The 20,743-nt window shown below is 37.2% G+C and overlaps 1 protein-coding gene across 2 annotated transcripts in view; it reads right to left on the bottom strand.

The window, feature by feature from the left end:
- The window catches only part of cntfr (ciliary neurotrophic factor receptor), a 170,602-nt gene that overhangs the window by 106,902 nt on the left and 42,957 nt on the right, over positions 1 to 20,743 (bottom strand). For both annotated transcript variants that reach the window (XM_066712120.1, XM_066712121.1), the window contains exon 2: positions 862 to 943. In XM_066712120.1, coding sequence (XP_066568217.1) covers positions 862 to 943 — 82 coding nt within the window. The remainder of the gene's footprint in view (positions 1 to 861; positions 944 to 20,743) is intronic.

Below are 20,743 nucleotides of genomic sequence, written 5' to 3'. Positions count from 1 at the left end.
TAGATTGTTTAGGAGAGTTCGAATTTCTCTTAAGCAATGAAGCCAGTGTGGAGACATGATTAGAAATGACATTGGAGGTAATAAGGCTTAGAACAAACGACTCTCTGACGTCACCTTTAAAAACAATTCCTGTTCCAATAGAATAAACTCCAGTATGAATAATGAATGTGTTATTTCAGACCAGTGGGTCTGGGGCACTGATAGTCCACAGTAGGAGAATGTATAATACTACTACTACTACTACTAATAATAATAATAATAACATACTCATCTTTCTTATTTATTAGGTTTAAATGCTATATGTCAAAGAGGTTGTAGATCCCACTCGTTGACACTACATAGAGTATATTATAATATCATTATATTTTTATATATAAATATCTCCAAACTAATGGTAAACATAACAACTAATTAGGCAGATATTAGGGATAGCGGCAGTAAATCAACACCGGCATTCATAAAACAAATAAACAAATGTGTATCTGACATGTAGAGGGTTTTTGATGTTCTGTGACATAGCAGACCTCATTTAACTTTGTGGACTAGTATGTGTGGGGTAAACACACACTGCACTAACCTAAGAGAAAGTGGAACACAAACTTTTGCACACATGGGCTATGTTTGCCTTTCGTTAGCAATCTCTCCCTCTCCGTTAACAGAGGGATGACACAATGATTGCGATCCATCAGCTGACCCAGAGACTGGGGTTGGCTGATTGATGGGCCATAGAACTGAGACAGGCATTTGATTACTCCTCCGGCCACGCGAGGCAAGGGGCACGGAAACAACTGCTTATGAAGAGCAAATTCATTATTAGAAAAAAACAAAGTGTCTATTGAAATGTTAAGAAGAGTGACTCACCTTGCTGGCTGCGCCTCTGTGCGTAGACAACCACCACTGCGGCGAGCACCACACAGCAGGCCGATGTGACAATATTTGCCATCTGTTGAGGAAACAAAGGTGCTCGTTAGGGTGGTTCAAACAGACAGCTCTGAAGCAGCGCTAGGATAGCAGGAGCGAAGCACTTCTTGTCTTGTGTGGCTCATCAGTGAAATCATCTTCCCAGGGGAATGCCCCTTGCAAGCGCAGGGCCTTAAAGAGACAGCACTGCCAGTTAACCCCCTTTGGGTCTTTCGTGAGAGACGCCACTTTGTGAGGGGGAGAAATAAAAAGGGCCACACAATGCCGAGCTCTGTTTGGCATTTCATTTCCAGCTCCCCTCAGACTGGATAACCGAGCTCTGAAGATTTGCACATCAGTTGATAGATTTCCATTTAAAAGAAAAAAAAAAATGTCAATCTTCATGCAGCCGTCTTTGTGGGAATGGTCATTAATGAAGCCCTGGTTTAGAAACAAATAATAAATGCCCATCTCTCCTATTAAACGGGGCCAGTGTGTGGTCAGTTGTGCTTTTCAGGCACCTAATCTAGATTTTCTTCTTAAAACATGCATATTGGAAGGTATAGTTTTATTTTTGCCCTTTAATCTATTTAATATTGAAAGTGTTTTCAGTACATAAGAAATAATAATTTTGCATATACAAAAGTCACAATCATATCATATAATTCTATTTTTGAAAGAAAGGACTATATGACACAGCTTAAGAAAGAGTTTTTATTATTACTTTTTTTTCTCTCCAAGCTGTTAACCATTTCAACTTCAAGAACAGTTTTTTTTAACCTTTAAAAGGTTGTTACACTCTTGAAAGCTGTTAACAAAAATTTTGAATGTCTTATAAAATTAACATTTATATTTGTTCCCTTTATGTTAATTGCATGCTGACCAGATTTAGTCTTTATCATAATTGATTATTTTTAGCGTATTTCTTCTTACTGCAGCTATCAGCAGGGAAACACAACTGGCTTAAATTAATGTTTACTTGTGATAAAGGCAGTTTTCTCTTTCTATCACAACTTAATGGTGTTACTAAAGGTATCCTGTGGAGTATTAGTTCTCTTTAATTAGTATATATTTAACATACTGCTTTTACCATATATCTATATTTTAGAAAAATGATTAAAGTGGATAAATGAGCTGGAGTTATATATATATAAATGTCATTCTGTTTCTGTTAGATTAATTCACTGCAGCTTAAACTGTAAATTACCGGTATGTATGTAGGTATGTACCCAGGGGGAAACAAACTTGTGAAATCGTATCACTTCATCTAATTTAAAGTGACCACAAGCAGAAATATAATCCGTCTTAGTTTCACACTCTACCAACTGTGAATTTTCCAACTCTAAGCCTTAAATTCTTGTGAGGACGCAGCCTGCCTATATTACCTTTTCTTTGTTTCTTTTTTCTTTTGAAGATTATCCTAATAACTTTTGTCAAACTTTTACCTGCAGGGTACAAAACTTAAACCTGAAAGACCTTTTAGGTCCTTTGAAATACACTGCATTAAGAATTATTAAAAGCCAGGCATTAGAGCTTTATTATTTAAACAAATTTACTTTATCGGCTCATGGAAGGCACTTTTAAAACAGCGGAGTACTGAAAACTAAAACTAAAAAGTCAAAACATCCAATACAATATTTTGTGTGTAATTTATTTTGTGTGCAATAGGTGTTTTTTTCTGGTTTCGGTGCCTCTGGGTTTTGTTTGATCACTTTTAATTTTGATCTAATGTCTGTTTAGTATTTTAGAGAAGACTGAAATAAATATTGCCATTGTATTTTATAATAAAACCAAGAGCATGTTTTCTGCTTTTAGCCTTCATGTGTTATCACTCGCACACGTGCAGTAAAATAGTTAATGACAAGACCCGAACATTTTGAAATGTCGAAACAGGAGTGTGTCCTCCCTGCACACTGCAATCGAGGCCGACGAGTAACATCTTGAAACGGAAAAATAGATGCCAAAAAAAACACCAGGAGGTCAACACTTCAGTGTCTGACAGCAACATTTTCGAAACTCAAGAGCTAAAGAGATGCTTAACTGTGTTTCATTTCAGCATCTTGACAGCATTACATACAATTCAACAACACTAGCTATTTCAACCAGCTACAGGCATGGTGTGGATTATGAGCATTGTCACTTTGAGGCAGGTTAGAAAAGCCACATAAGGCACTAATTTCCTTAGTGTTAATATCATGAATGTCCTGCAAATAACCAAATGCAGTGGTCCATGAAGGGTGAGTGCATTGTCAATGTCAGTCTGACACAAATGGCAGGTGTTTCAAATTTGCCCCAACAGTATTGCTTCCCGGGACTTCTGTCTTTCTCCAAATCTCCAAATCAATAAAACTGACAGTAGTTGCTCAGAAATATCAGTGTGTGTTTTTTGTAATGGAAATGTGTTCTATTAGAAGAAACACATGCTTTCTAGACTCTATTTTCTGAATTTTGCAAGATATTATTTGTATTGGAAGATATTTCTCATACACTGTTGTATGTAACAAGCAAGTAATGATTGTGGTTATTTCTTGTATTAAAAAGATAGAAGCATACAATTCTGCAGTACAGATGTATCTGAATAACATAGATTAAAAGAGACATTCTGCTAATATCCTTGTACACATCCACTATGTGATAGGTGATACGCAGATCGCATTTTTCAGCCACGTTAAATCAAAATGATCTGACAAGCAGATACTAAATTGGTATCCCAGGTTTCGGTTTCATCACTTCCTCTCTTCACTTTTTCTAAAATTAGTTCAGAGCTCATCATATAGAGTAACAATGAGTTTCATGTATGACAGGCAAGCATCTTTTACTCAGATAGGAGCCAGACTGGACCCCTTTGCACTCTTGAAATTTCCATTATCCTACAAGTCAATGGAAAAGCTTTCTGTGCAAAAGAGGTTGAGACGCATTTCACACAATTGTTAATTAAAATATATAATTTATTGCAAAACAGTGTAATCTTTTTCTGTTTTTTTTTTTTTTCCACTGGGATGGCCAATGAAAATTTGCATTTAAATTGGAAATATAAAACTGTAATACAGAAGGGAGCAGGTATGAACAATCCTAAATGGCAGGTTATAATGTCAAGGGTTGCTTAAATGGGTCCATTTTGATCAAGTAATCAGCTGGTGGTACTGAAAATAAATAAATAAGAATCAACAGATAGGTAATGGAAATGTGCTGCCCTTTTCTGAAATGTAATAGCCTTTCTACTTCATAGATTCAAATACTCAATCCACTGAACAGGGCAGCCAGAGATATCACTGAGTTCGCCACAGGATGAAATGAATAAACAAATACAATATCCCCATTCAAGAATAAAAATGACACATCTTCACTGGTACAATTCAGTTTGAAAGTTTCTTCTTGAATAACTGGAAAACATCACAGCTATGAATATATATATATATATATATATATATATATATATATATATATATATATATATATATAATTACATTCCCACTTACAGCAGGAAACATTCATAACAATAATATTGTTTTTGTTCAATCACAATTTCTTTTTCAGTACAATTAACTAACTAAATAAATATTTGTATAAGCCTCTGTGCTTTGTTGGATGTAGTCATCTGACTGGCATATGTAGACCACTGAGTTTAAAAGCCTGGGGAAGCGGTTTTAATTATAATTAAATCTGGGGTGTTCAAGTCAAACCTAGAACTGGGTAAACTGATGAAACTATAGAATCTGGCTGCCAGCTCTAAAAATTAATGCGTTGGCTGAACCATATGAAAGTGCCTTATTACAACATTTACAGTATCTGAGGGTAAAGGACAGTTATTTCAGTGTATTACACAGCCAAAGGTCCACACTGAATAGTGTGAGGTCCACCAGTGTAGCTTTTAAGCTGAAAACTCTTGAAATTGCAGATCAGAAGAGCAATCGACCAGCTGCTTGGGAGATTGGAGCTAATGGTGTACACCATTGTGCAACTGTGTTTTACTTGCAATATTTTGATATTAAGTCTCTTCTATGTATTTTGTGAGGCCAGTGTTTACTCAAAGGGCACATCTATTACAAATCATGATATCTGAGCTCGCTGAAAGACCAGCATATTTTGTAGTCCCAGTCAAATCTGAAAGCAATGTTGAAAACCAAGTTTTCACAATCCAAACAAACACATATTACTGGAAATCAGGAAGAAGCCCCGCCACTCAGTTTGCAGGAAATCTCCGAGCTGCTCCTATAGATCTGTAACAAGCAACATGGGCCAAAAGAATGACGAACCAGGCAAGGTGAACAGTGACACATGTGGGGAAGAAGAAGCAGATGTTTGGCCTAAAAGGCAACACCCAGGAGATCCATGACTGCGCAGTACATATAGGGAACTGTACACCAAGGCTTTTGTGGCAGGACAACAACTCACAATCCAATGAACACAGAGAGAGTGTTACAGCAGTTCAGATCATCAAAATGTGGATCATCAAAAAAGGGGTTTGGAACAGAGGATGGGCATTCCTGTGGAGTGATGAGTTCTACTACATGATACATGATTTTTACCATGGTTTACATCCAGGAATACACTGCTATATGTATATCGTCACCAGATGTAGCAAGCAGAACTCTGTTTAGTATCTCCTCAACAGATGTTTAGAAATTGTTTTTGCTTTATAGTTCCTCTCAACAGGTTACCAATTAATAATACAGATTCACATGGGAATTACACTGCAACGGACACTGCCTAGGCCCAGCTGCCTAAACTCCCTTCACCAAGTGATTTCACCTGGTGATTGCAACAATATATTTAAATAAGGGGAGTTCTGAAACCTTTCAAGAGCTCAGCACAGTTTCCAAAGGAGTTATCAAGCAGATCGTTCAATTAAAGCATTCAGTCGGTAACGCAGAGCTCAGTTACAATAAATACACAGGGAGTCCTGGGGGCCAGAACTGAGGAAGCAAGGTTGTCACTTGTCTCGTGTGTTGTTGGGGCGGTAAATGTGTTTTGAGGTAATTAGCTTGCACTCATACCTTAGGATTTGTAAATACATCTACTGCACTTCCCATTTCTTTCTGTTTCCTTTTCTTGTTGTTTGTTTGTTCATCAGCAGATTTTCCGTTTTCTTCCCTTTCCTCACTTTTGGAAGGCAGTGACATGTACCTAGATCCACTGTCATTTCTTTGATTCCTTGTGTGTTTCTTTGTTGAAGCACATCACTGAACATGCCAAGTCCTCTTGTTTCTCAATCAATTCTCTGACACCGAGAATACCAGTTGCGCCCACCATTTCTCATCATTAATTCCCTTCCGTCTGTCCCCTCCTGACACTAATTCCCTCATCAATCACCATTGTATTGGAGTTCCAAGAAAGATTGCAAATGGTTTTATACAGACACATGGCATTTAGCACAATGCAATTTGTCAATGAACTGACCTTTCAGATTATGTCACCTGTAATTCTATGGCAATTACACTAAAACATAATTTATTCTATCTGATTTAAACTGGAGAAAGCATTGTGTATAATTGAATGTAGAGGAGCCCCACAGTGCAAGTTGACCAGTTATTTTAACTAACGGGATGAGGCTTTCCAATCCAGGCTGAATTACATTTACTCCACAATTCAAGACAAATGCAAGAGGGCTCATTAAACAATGCCTACACTTCTGACACGTTAAACACAGAAGTTGAGATGCCACGCTGATTCACAGACTTTCCACCTCACAACTGAAAAACTTGTTACTTCTATAAACTGTCCTTAATATAAAATCACACGTCTCAGTTCCAACAGTCGTACATTACAATGGTAACACTACAATAATGAGAACCAATTCTTAATGAATTCGTGTATGAATCCCACAGGAATAACATGGATGCCTCATGCACTTCATCTGAGTTCTGATTTTAATCACATGTGTAACAGGGTTAGGTTCAGATCTAAGATGGGGGTTAGGGTGTACACATGTGATCAACATTAGAAATGCAGATTAAGTGCATGAGGTATTGATGGTATTTCTACAGTGCTGACATTAATTTATTAGAAAGCACACCCATTATTGTAAAGTTACCTTTCTATTTCCCTATTTAACGAAATATGAAATCTATCTACCACAATGTTGTGGGAGATTATCCTATTCCCTGCACGAGCAAGACATTTACAATCCATCAGTTCCAGTTATGTAAGATTATATGCAAATACATTCACCATATAATTGGTTACAATTTCTATTTCAGTATGTATCAGTTGCCCAGGCAGGTAAACAGAGACGCATTTCAATTCCAGAGTCCCAAAGTAATGAAAATGTAGGAAAGCTATAGCACCAATTTAGTCAATTCATAGAGATTGGGCAATACACAATGGGCTGCAGAATGCAGGCAGTTGTTATTGCTTTAGAAATCTGGAAACTACCAGCACACATTTGCTTTGGGCTTCAAGTTCAAATTGAAAGTCAAGGAAAGCACTTCAGAAAAGCTTGCCAGCACGCTCAATTAAGGTTAATACTTGAACCGAGTAAATATTTGTAACTCTTAAAGGCCAATGATTAAACTGGCCTGCTTTGTTTGTTTGTTTGTTTTGTTTCAGTTGACTGTGCTGTGAGAAATCCTGAAAGAAATGAACTGTGTTCTTGAGCCACATGCAGCGCGTCTGCCTGTGGGTGTGGGTGTTTGTGTGGCGTGAGGGCAGGTTTTTCTGTGGGGCTGGCTGGCCCATGCCAATTGGATCGGATGCCAAGTAAGAAGGGCCTGGGGGACTTGTACTAAAACACTGTGTTTGTTGCCCAGCCACTCCCCCTGAGACCTCTCGAACAAAAAATATAAAGTAGAAAAATCAATGGGAACCGTGCAAAGCACACAGCCTGCTTTTACTGCCAGGATGTCACTAAATTCAGCCTCTGTAAACAGACAAAAGGAATGTGGTGTGTTGTGTGAGGGGCCTTGGTGGTTCAGCTCCCTGCTTTGAATTACCTACAGCTTAACAAACCAAGTAGTGTATCATTGAGGAGGCAATGGAGCATTTAATTTGAGACCAGTGACAACATGGGACTTAGGGTACCTAATAAAGACGCTGCACATTTTTGAAGGGTTAAAATGAATAAATAAAAATTTAGAGGACTCAAGGTGACATGCAAAGACTTAAAAGGGACCTATGCATCAAAAGCCATGCTGTAGAGTGACTGCTCTGTTTTCAATCTCATCTGAAGGACAGAGCACAAGGAGAGTACCATCGCTCACGGTAAAAAAAGAAAGGGTGAATCGGTGTCAAAACTAGGGTGCAACATGGAACCTCTTGGTAACAAGAAAGCAGGCCTTGTTTACTGCTTCACTCATGAAACTTTACTTATGGCCAGTTATATACTGACAATATTGAAACGGAATCTCATTGTGAGATTACTTTTCTGGCAAAACACACATTTAGCAACGTACACTTATTTTCCATTCATAGTAGCATGTATTAGTAGGTGCCTTATACCTACATAATCACTGTATTAGGCAGAAAAATAGTTAAATGCAGTTACAGTATATTTTTTTGGAGTGATCATTGTTGCTTACAGTCATTTTCCCAAATCAATTTTAAGATAAATATTCACTGTTCATTTCCCCAAGAATGCAGTGTGAGAAAGCAGTCAGTAATTAGCTTGTGCAGTTTCAGTCCAGTGGACTAGTCTCCTATCTTTAAGCCTCAGGCTCATGGATTTCACAGGTACTCACACTTTTCCATGGGTTGTTGGACTGGCTAACCAGTCTGCGATGAGCACACCTTCACGAAGGGGCAAACTGCAGCCACATTCAATAAGGAAAATATATACACTTACACACACTTAAATATGTATGTGCACCTGTTGAATATAGTATAGAGACTAAATTATTATTGGTTGTTTTATCTTTACCTTTGTTTTAATTGTCCCCAGTTTGAGAGTCAATACAAACTGCACTGCTAATGACTATGTAAGCAAACAAAACTGTTTTTACAGTCTAATCAGTGTATGTTGCCTGCCTTTATGTGCCCTGGAGGACTGAACTTTAAAAGACCAATTTCCATATTTATTTATTTAGAGCATGTCTACATAACATCTGCAATTTGGCACATACAACACATTGGCTCACCAGTTTATCATTGGTGATAGACGACAGGAGCACTCAAGTTTCATGGTACCAAAAACAGACCTGTATTTAGTGTCAACTGGAAATGACTTGGTTTCAATTGGATATTTATGAAGAGCTGTAAGCTGTAAGCAATTTATATAAATGTATTTACTTTTCTTCAGCAGAATATCATACTTGGGGTTCTCTTTCCTTCTCCTTCCTCTCCCTGGACAAGATTTATTTTGGCCACCCTGTCTGAAAACCACATGACAGACCTCTAACTATTAGAGAGCATAAAATCCAGCAACAGAGTCCCGTTGTTAGATGTACAGAACCTCCTATTAACATATGAGAAGGCTATAAGCAAAATGTCAACAGAGAGCAGTAACAAATAAACCATTATAAGACTGGATTTTTTGAGAACTGCAAAGTATTCTAAAATGATAAGGCAAAATGTGCTCTTCTTCTTTCTACCAGAACAAAATACAACTAAAACAAAAGAATAATGAGCTTTAATCAATCTCTGGAGTCTCTTGCACACAGTTGCACACAGTTGTCTCTTTCTAACTCCAGCAGTGTCTGCTATCAAATCGCTGAGACGTTTCTGAAACTGTGTCTGAAATATACATTGCTAAAGGTTCAATGTATCAAAACATTGAAATATTCCCCCATATCAAACAATACAAAACAAACAACAAAAAAAGGTTAAATTGTAGGATTATTATTTTCTAAATAACATCTTGTAGTAATAATTCAGATTTGTAAATGCATGCTAGGTTGCTTTTGCTGCCATTCCTTTGAAATCTAGTAGTTTCCATTGAACTTATATCCATTTCTATAAAGAGACAAAGATGCATTACATTTTAAAAGCTGTACTTCAAACTTAATGTATTCATTTAATGTTTTATATGCGCTACTGGCTTGAGTTGAAACCCCTTTTGATGAATATCACCAGCCACAAGTTCTAGACAGACACATCTTTGTTGTAACATCAGCTGCACTCTGCTGAAGATTACTTAAATCACATGATCATTTTTAGATTCAAATGATGAACTTTTTTCTTCCTTTTTTTAGCCCAAAGAAAGGCTATTTAAGATTAATATCAGCTTCAGTTGCACTCACCATTGTACAATTTTATAACTGCTTTTAAACTCAGTTGTTTTCCTAATCATGTTTCTTCAAAATGAACAAACATTTTACTATTCTTGATTTGTGTACACATTTTTCATGTATGTGCTTTGTTTTGTCTGAAATCATTTGTCATTTATTATAGTGGGTCAAAGATATGTACAAAAACAAACTAGATCATTAAATGAGACTGTAGTGTATGTTTGAAACACAAATCAAATGTATACACTATACAAATAAAATAGTTTAAATGTATTGACCTATTCATTTTAGGCTTTTCTTTTAAAAAGTTGTATTTTTATTCCTCTCCATTTTATCTGGTAACCAGATGTGAACAAAAAATACAAATGCAGTCAATTTCAACCATAATGAGAAGGGATCAGGTGCTATAAGCCAGGATGCAAGAAATGCTAAAAAAAATGAAAATCAAATTATAGCAAAAGCACTGCTCTTTTGTCCAATGAGTGTAACCTCTTACTGACCCTATTTGTGCCGTCTGCAGCCCAGTAGTACAAAAAACAACAGTGCACACTCTCATGCCCTTCTCATAGTGCAAATTACATTTTCATGCCATTTGACAGCCACATTAATAACGTTAAGGTGTGTATTCATAAGCTCACTATTAAATATTTAGAATGAATATAGCAGGAATGAATACTGACTTGTGAAACTACTATAAAGAAAAAATACATGGCTTTTTTCTGAGATTGGAATTCTGCTAAGAAGCCACTTTGGCTTGGACACTGATGCGTAGATCCATGCCCTGTAATTAAATCATCTTTTTTCTCGGTCAACTTTTTAGCCTTAGGCGGACATCTGTCATGGGAAAAGAGAAAATAACTTCCCTTATGCACTCTCATTTCAGTGCTGACGACCGTGTGTAAATCACCAATGGACTGTACTTTTTTACATGTTTTAATTGGTTGGCCAAGGAGAAAGTACATATTTTCAACAGAAGCAAACGGGCTTCAGTCACACCTCTATTCTTTCCCCTCATGTTTGTACAAACACCACCATCACATTTGTTAATGTATTCAAAGGTCTAGTTTTGCTAATCCTTATTCTCCAAACTGCCTTATAAAGTTAAATTGGCATAGATTCAATGAGAATTATTGTAACAATGCCATCTGGGTGAGCAATTGAATTGTTAACTCAGTGTGTCCCTTGGGTTATGAAAACTTCAGTGAGGGAGTACTAACCACTTAAAGAAACATAACAATGCAACTGGGTGCTCTTTTTAATCTTTTGGGATTTATATATACAGTGCCATGCAAAATTATTCAGACCCTTCCTACAGTGTCCCATTTTGTGAAATTACAAAAATGATGCATACACATTTTCAAAACCTGAATGCTCAAACTGCAGACTTTTAAGGGTAAGATAAGCTGCAGTAAATGTCAGTAAAAACTAAAGATCAAACACAGACATACTGTAAGTTCACTGCATAAGTATTCAGGCCCATCAACTCAATATTTGGTGGAAGCACCTTTAGCAGGAATTACAGGTACACGTTTTTGTGGGTAAGTCTCTTCCAACTTTTGCCCATTAGTTTCGTCAGATTTGCTCAAGCTCTCTCAAATTGCTTGGAGATCGCTTAAGGACAGTAGTATTCAAGTCATTCAAGGACACTGACAGGGCCACTCAAGCACATTCACTTTGTAATCCTGTTGACCACTCCGGTATAGCTTTGGATCACTGTCCCATTGAAAGGTGAATTTTCACCCCAGATTTATTTCTTTAGCAGACTGAAACAGGTTTTCCTCTAATATTTTTCCTTCAGTCCTAACAAGCCTTCCAGTCCCTGCTGAGGAGAAGCATCCCTCTAGTATGACTCTGCCACCACCATGCTTGGCTGTAGGGAAGGTGTTGACTGGGAGATGCATTGTGTTGGGACTGCGCCAAACATAACATTTGGCATTTACACCAAATATTTCCAATTTGTTCTAATAATTGCAGGGTCACTCACGTGCTTTGTTGCAAACTCCAATCAGGCTTTGAGATGCTTATTTTTAGTAATGGTTTTCTTCTTATCACCCTGCCATACTGGCTAGTTTTGTGAAGTACACATTTCCTCCCATCACAGCCAATGAACTCCCTTACAAAGTTGTTTTTTGGCCTCATAGAGGCATCCTTCACCAGTTTCCTCCTTGCCTGGCTGCTCAGTTTGGAGGGCAGACCTGATCTAGGCAGTGTCTTGGAAATACAAAGCACCTTCCATTTCTTGAAAATTGAATAGACATTGTTCACAGGGATATTCAAAGACTTTGATATTGTTGTACCCTGACCTGGCCTGTGCTTTCAATGATTTTATCCCTGATTTGCTATGAAAGCTCCTTGGCCTTCATGGTTTTCTTTGATTGAGATTCACTACCTGACTAAGGAACCTCACAGAGACAGGAGTTTTTATTCTGAAATTATGAGAACCACTATTACTGCACACAGACAGAGTCCATTCAACTAATTGTGTGGCTTGTTAAGGTCATTTTGTGCACTTTAATTATTTTAGGTTTGCCACACAAATGGGTTTGAATAAAAGTATGACTTTTCCATTTGTATATGATATTAATGATCTATTTACTTTTTTGATTCTGCTTTTAATGTGCAGAGAAGGTTGAGTATATAATACATCAATTTCTACCTCGAAGTGTCATCACTGCAAGCTTTAAAGCAACATAATATGAAAACTGAATATGTTTGCAAGGCACTGTATATATATATATATATATATATATAGGGTTGGGGGATTAATTCCTTTACCTACTGTTTCAATGATCAAACATTTTTTTGTTAATAGAATAGTTACAGTTCTTTGATTGTGATTGTTATTGTATTGAAAAATTAAAAGAAAAAACGTTTTTGGAAGACACACAGAGAATTGTAACTCTGGATAAGCGTCTCAGTTTCTGGAGAACCTAAAGATCCAAGTACCTTCCTTTCATGGGGGACAGGATATTTCAGCACTTTGAGTTGTTGAAGAGTAACTGTGTTACATGTTCCAGGCATTTACCAGAATTCAGTTCTTACAGTCTTAATAAGATATGTAACGACTCCCTTCGAAAATGTAACAGGTGTTAAAATTCCTTAGGCAATTGTGCCTCCTGTTTTCTTCCTACTTGACATGACATACTTATAGCAGCCACACATAGGGCAATTACATTCTGACTCTTTTTTTCTCCTCCCCTGACTTTCATTTTTTTTTTTTCTTCATTTTTATTTGAAGGGAAATCTTCCATGCAGATTCTATTTAATATTCAAACAAAGGTTATTTTCTTTCAGGTCGTAGCTCTCAGTTTTGCCAAGGGCCTCCCAGGTCCCCTCTCATCTTTGGCTTGACAGAACCATTAGGATTCTATTCCCAGCACCCCAGACCTTTCACTGCTTATTAGCCAGACAATCCATTAGAGCAGGGCACATTATTCAGCTTTTTGCCCTCTGCTAAATTAAAGACGGGAGGAAATATTCTATCAAAGCTACTACATGGTCATTTTGACTTACTGTAATTCAATGCCTGAACCAATCAAGGGAAAAAAATAAATACGAACAGCAGGTAATGACAATGATCCTTTGAAGCTGACAGAAAAGGTCCTCTTTATAACCGAATGAGGTTATGCAGTGCGAAACACTTACTCACAGGCTATTTCTTTCCATACCTCATGTGACAGGTGGTATATTTCTAATCTTCCTTGGTGGAATTAGGTGATTTCTACGGTCAGGCATGATCTGTTAGTACTATGCAAATACTCACTGAGCACAACTGGAGTCAATTGGAATGGAGGTTTTATTTCTATAACTGTACTTCTTGTATATAATTATCATATTTAACCTGCATTCAAAATAAACGTGTACACATTGGCCATTACACACTGAGTGGGACTACTGTAAACATTATAAACTATACACACACTAATATGATGGGATGAAAGCCATAAAGCTTTCTACCCATGACATACAATGTTGGCTTCTGCATTCACCCAGAAACTCTGCTTTATCATCCATGTCCAATCTGATATAGACTTTCACTAGAACAACAATGTAGAGTAAATACAAATGAATGCCAGGAGGTCACTGTGACCAAGAATGTGAAACCTCTCCTACTAGTGAACTCCTCACACTCTCACACTCACACTCTGAATTGCACTCCAAGCCAGATAGCGTGTTGCTCAGTTTCTCCTTGCTTCTTCTGCACTCAGGGCAGATACCAGCTGTGGAATAATTGCAGGGTGGTGTTGCAACCAGTCTTCCGAGAGCATCCCACACATACTCAGATCAATCTTGGTAATTTGTGTGTCTCAAAGGAAGCCATCACAAAAGCCTGCCTCAGTGAGAGGTTATCACCAATCAAACAAAATATGGACCAACAGCTGCTACAAAAAAGACAGGAAATTGTCAAGTAAGTCCCCACTGCTCTCTTACTTCACCCACGTTCTGACCAGGCTTTCCAGCACACACTGCTTAACTGGTATGTAGGGGAGTTCACTAGTAGTACAGTAGTCACCCCCACTGGGCAGGTCTGTGGGATGCTGAGGATTCAAAAATGTTCAGAAACAGCCTAATATATGACTTAGAAGAGTGGATGTCAATCTTGATACTGGGGACTCACTTGTTTCTGCATTTTTTTTTTTTTACAAAATCAATTTATTAACACTCAATTCGATAATCTGGCCAATCAAAAATGTTTAATGGGTTGAAATTTCATGTTGTGTATGAATTTGTATGAACCATGCATGTGCAATAAAAAGTACAAATTACTCAGAAATTACACAATCAATGTTGTAGGTTTCACAAAATAGCACTCCTCATTAACACGTTCTACCACCCGGCCACATTAAGAGTTTGAACTTGCAGACATTTTTTTGTTATTCGAGTTTAAAAAAAACACTTTTAGTCATTTTTTTACTTTTAAATTACTAAATGGATTTTCAGGATCTATACCACCAAAACAATTTGGTGTCACATCCTGAAGGGACAGGGACAGGAATTAGAAATAAATAAAACAAAATTATATATATACACAGTGAGGGAAAAAAAGTATTTGATCCCCTGCTGATTTTGTACGTTTGCCCACTGACAAAGAAATGATCAGTCTATAATTTTAATGGTAGGTGTATTTTAACAGTGAGAGACAGAATAACAACAAAAAAATCCAGAAAAACGCATTTCAAAAAAGTTATACATTGATTTGCATGTTAATGAGGGAAATATGTATTTGACCCCTTCGACTTAGTACTTGGTGGCAAAACCCTTGTTGGCAATCACAGAGGTCAGACGTTTCTTGTAGTTGGCCACCAGGTTTGCACACATCTCAGGAGGGATTTTGTCCCACTCCTCTTTGCAGATCCTCTCCAAGTCATTAAGGTTTCGAGGCTGACGTTTGGCAACTCGAACCTTCAGCTCCCTCCACAGATTTTCTATGGGATTAAGGTCTGGAGACTGGCTAGGCCACTCCAGGACCTTAATGTGCTTCTTCTTGAGCCACTCCTTTGTTGCCTTGGCTGTGTGTTTTGGGTCATTGTCATGCTGGAATACCCATCCACAACCCATTTTCAATGCCCTGGCTGAGGGAAGGAGGTTCTCACCCAAGATTTGCAGGATTTCAGTCCTTCACGGCGTAGTGTGTTACCAACTGTTTTCTTGGTGACTATGGTCCCAGCTGCCTTGGGATCATTAACAAGATCCTCCCATGTAGTTCTGGGCTGATTCCTCACCGTTCTCATGATCATTGAAACTCCACGAGGTGAGATCTTACATGGAGCCCCAGACCGAGGGAGACTGACAGTTATTTTGTGTTTCTTCCATTTGCGAATAATCGCACCAACTGTTGGCACCTTCTCACCAAGCTGCTTGGCGATGGTCTTGTAGCCCATTCCAGCCTTGTGTAGGTCTACAATCTTGTCCCTGACATCCTTGGACAGCTCTTTGGTCTTGGCCATGGTGGAGAGTTTGGAATCTGATTGATTGATTGCTTCTGTGGACAGGTGTCTTTTATACAGGTAACGAGCTGAGATTAGGAGCAGTCCCTTTAAGAGAGTGCTCCTAATCTCAGCTCGTTACCTGTATAAAAGACACCTGGGAGCCAGAAATCTTGCTGATTGATAGGGATCAAATACTTATTTCCCTCATTAACATGCAAATCAATGTATAACTTTTTTGAAATGCATTTTTCTGGATTTTTATGTTGTTATTCTGTCTCTCACTGTTAAAATACACCTACCATTACAATTATAGACTGATCATTTCTTTGTCAGTGGGCAAACGTACAAAATCAGCAGGGGATCAAATACTTTTTTTCCCTCACTGTATATAAAAAAAAATATATGGTTTGCTATGAGTGAAATTAAGGTAATGTTTTCTTACACAGAGCTCCTTTAATAATGGAATTGATTTTAACTGAATTTGCTGTCCTTTTCTCCTCATTATATTTGTCCACATATGTATGTATATACTGGTCAGATGAAATGAAAGCTCTGACTTAATGAGGATTTGATCTCTGCCCATTTCCCCTGCAGACATGCCAAATGATTCTCAGGTGAAGCCTGCAGTGAAAGCATCAGCACCATGGACAGAAACTGCTATACCATCAGAGTGACAGCAGAAGCCATTGTGCGTAACACAGTCCAACTTCTCAGATATAATTAATCAAATTAATATTTTGTTAATTGTAAAATTCCCCCAAAATACATATAACATAGCAAGTTGACACAACATCAGAAAGCAGCCCCAATATAAAAACACTGTTCCTTTTACTTTACACAGAGAAAAGGAAGCTCTAATGCCTTTCTATGCTGCACTGACCAGGGAGGTCTGTCACAGGCGATTTGGTTTTGTATTACAGCTGCGTTGATTGCCGAGTTGACAGACTGATAATCTTCAACTGTTTCAAATCACTGCTTGTGTGATCAGGGCCGGGGAGGGAGAGATACCTGCCCGTTTAAACAGGAGTCTGGTTAAAGTAAGAGAGGTCTTTCCTCAGAGATGTGTGAAACAAACAAAGAACTGTACAACTTTGCTCACGTTTCCTGTTACATTTGTGTTCTTGGATTTCCCTGGCTCGGTGCTCTTTTGTATTGTTTTGTCTTATGTTCAATGCCAATAACCAAACATATCATTCTTAACTTCAGTTTCTCCCTGCGCTGTCAGCACTTATGATGCATTTTTTGGTTTGCCTCTTTCATAGGTGTATGTGTTCTACAAGAATGCAATACTGATAAACAGTTCATATAGCTTTAAATCACCAGTGAAATAAAGGCACCACAGACCTATTAAAAGAATGTGGGATTCAGACAATCATATGTTAGACACACTGAGAAGTGTCTGAGTTGGTATGTTCTCAGGGTATGCCTAAGAGAGACATTTATGCCCAAAGAATTCTAAAAGTATGTAATGTTTATTTTATTATTTTATTTTTGTTTGCGTTTTTTTCTTTTTTCTTGCATTCACATAGACACTTTGTACTGTTACAAGATAAAACAATGTAAGGTGTGATAACCTCCTCAGAACAACCCCGACAACTTAACCCATCAGTAGTTAACTTGCAATGTAACTGCAGAAATAAAAAACTACCATTGTTTACAGCTACACAAAAAAGAGGCCACAAAGGTAGGCCAGCACTTATAAACAACAGATATAAGATTCCTTGGGATTTCATTTGGGACAAATATTTGAAAATGTCGAGAGAAACCAGTCAATATGTCGGACAAACCAAAAGCTTTTGCTAACCTAAGGTCAAAAGATGAATATCGTATTTCCAAAAGTAATGGGACAAGCCTCCCTCCATCGGTAATTTATTGTATCAGAGGTCAAGTGCTCTGTGGAGGTGGATTTATGTGAAAGCTCCCCCCAGTGCATGTTGTTTTATTTTGTACAGCACTACCAACGTTGATCATATGCTCATGTAAGGGCTCATACATCCACCAATACGCTAGTGCACAGTGTCAAAAACTGTGGGAGTAGCACAGTGGATGAAGGCGAAAAGATAAGAGTCCCACTGCTATCTCCGTGCTGCGGGAGGCATGACACAGTATTTTACCAGCCTGCTATTAAAAAGACTGTAGCCCTCATTGAGAGCTAAGCCCGATGTGAACAGCTGTCTTCTGTATTTTATCTGTTTGACCCAATAACCCTTCATAGCTTCAGAGCCTCCTTGTCAAGGTTAGTTGTTTTACCTCAACCTAATCTGACAAATGTAGAGAGAACAGAATCTTCAGTAGACTTCTCTTATATGCAACTCTGCAAAAACGCACCATAATTGCTAATGGCGTGCTAATACGTTTTCTAATGGAGTTTATTTTGGGCACTTCTTCGAGCATCAATTGAATTCCCCTACTGCGAACATTTAAGTCTACAATTGCTATTCTTTACACCTCTCGTCACTAAGATTGCTTTCAGTTTGTAAGTTAATACATTTTGAGCTCCAATGAATCATTGATCTCCAAAAGCCTAATAGGGCCTTTAAAAAAAACTTACTTTGCATTCCAAGGTTAAAGAATATTTGCATTTTTATTGTTTGGAGCAATTTAATTTCTGCTTAAGAGAATCTCTGCAGAAAAAGGTGACTTCTCAGTATGGCCATGACTACAATGATAATCTCTGCCTAAGAACCAAGTGTTGGGAGCACTTCTGAACACTAAGTGAAAGGTAGAAGTATGAGTTATAGAGATTTGTATTAGGTCCACTGTAATTAATGATATATATATCAATTTCATGATCTTTTCAGTTTATGAATAAAGGGTAATCATTCATAATAAAACAAATCTATTGGGTAATTACATGCAGATAATACATGTTTTTTAATACATTCTACACTGATTTCAATAGCAGTCTTATATTTTCTCTGTGTTGGCCATATTCACTACTTGTCTATTGTAGCCTTTGTGGAATCATCCAATGAAAACGTTACCATGTGTAAAGGCTGTTTGAAATACGATGCATAAAAAGGATGCAATTTTGTTTCCCTAAAACTGCAACTCTTGAGCTAAAGTTTATTTTTAAATGCAGCCTCACTGTTCCTGATTATTGAGAAATATTTACAGCAAGCAGTAGATAAGTTGATTACCTAATTTTTCTTTCAATCAGTTTAATTAGATTGGAAAGACAGTCTTTCAAGTTCACTAGAGAATTCCACAGAGCATCTCAATAAAAAAGGCTAAATTTAAATCATAAGGAGCACAAATGACTGGGTGAACAAAGCACATACACAACTATTTCCAATATATATATTTTGTATCTATCATTTACTTATCTACTATAAATTATCCAACTAAGGTATCTGAACTTAAAATGTCAGTGTCAAACTCCATCCTAGGTGTTTGCCAATATGCACTGGTACAAAATACAGATACACACACAAACACACACACACATTATATATATATATTATATATATATATATATATATATATATATATATATATATATATATATATATATATATATATATACTCACCTAAAGGATTATTAGGAACACCTGTTCAATTTCTCAATGGTGTTCAATTAGTATGGTGTTCCTAATAATCCTTTAGGTGAGTGTATATATATATATATATATATATATATATATATATATATATATATATATATATAGTATATACTATCTTGTATATATATCAGTGCTGCTGCTGATGATATTAAATATAATACTTCACTATTTATGGATTATAATATAGGGGTACTGACAACAATTTTTGTTTAAATGTATTAAATATGCATATAAGGCTTTGGGAAGTATTATAATATACATCTTTCTCATACAAAGTAAAAACATAAATCCAGTCATTGATAAAATATATTTTATTTTCGTGCAGGTCATCAGTTTAAACTCCCAGATTCAAATCACTGGAGGTTAAGTGCAACCCAAGCGTTGCTGATGATTGTGCAAGCTCTTGAGTCTTGTAAATTGAAATGGAGAATATTGAAGCTAATGCCAGATATATCCTGTGTCAAATAAGAGCTGATCAATGAGGAGGCTTGAGCGGAGTACCTACTCCTCGATGCACTCTCAACAGCCCAGCTGGAATTATGTCAAGTTGAAGAATATTATCACACGATGCATTAGCTGCTTTAGCAGAAACAGTATTGATCGTTGGCTAGTGTTTTACTCGGTTTGCAGCATGGATATTGTTTCATACAAGCCTAGCTAATTCACACGATGAATGTAAATGAGGAAAAAATAAATGAATAATTTTTAAAAAGTCCGTTTTGCATTCTGATAGAAGCAATACGTTGTGATATTTGGACACAGATGTGCTGTGGGCAGTTACATGCAGTATTTAAAATGCCTATCTGCCAGCGACAGCATATCTTCCACACATATGCCCTCATCACAGGGGAGGCTAGCCTCAGCAATCAGTTTCACCTGGGTGAGCATCACTCTCAGTGTTCACTCTCAGTCATAGTGAAAACTCCATCTTTACCTGTAATACAAGGGAATACACTTTTAATTTTAGAAACCAAATTCTTAGCCAATAATTCTGTCAGGTTGTTAAATAAACCCTTCGACTTTCTCGGTCTCTTTTTTCTCCCCTTTTTATTTAAGCACAGTAGGTTGAATCACATGGAGAAACAAGCTATCCATAATCCTGCACATTACAAGATGGTTACTTTTTAAGTGATACATTGCCTTTGGGGCAATAAACTACTTACAGGAAACAAATAGGGGGTTGTTGTAC

Source organism: Amia ocellicauda, chromosome 8 (genome assembly GCF_036373705.1).
Source record: "Amia ocellicauda isolate fAmiCal2 chromosome 8, fAmiCal2.hap1, whole genome shotgun sequence".
Classification (NCBI taxonomy): Eukaryota; Metazoa; Chordata; class Actinopteri; order Amiiformes; family Amiidae; genus Amia; species Amia ocellicauda.
This window is presented reverse-complemented; position numbering and strand designations above follow the sequence as displayed.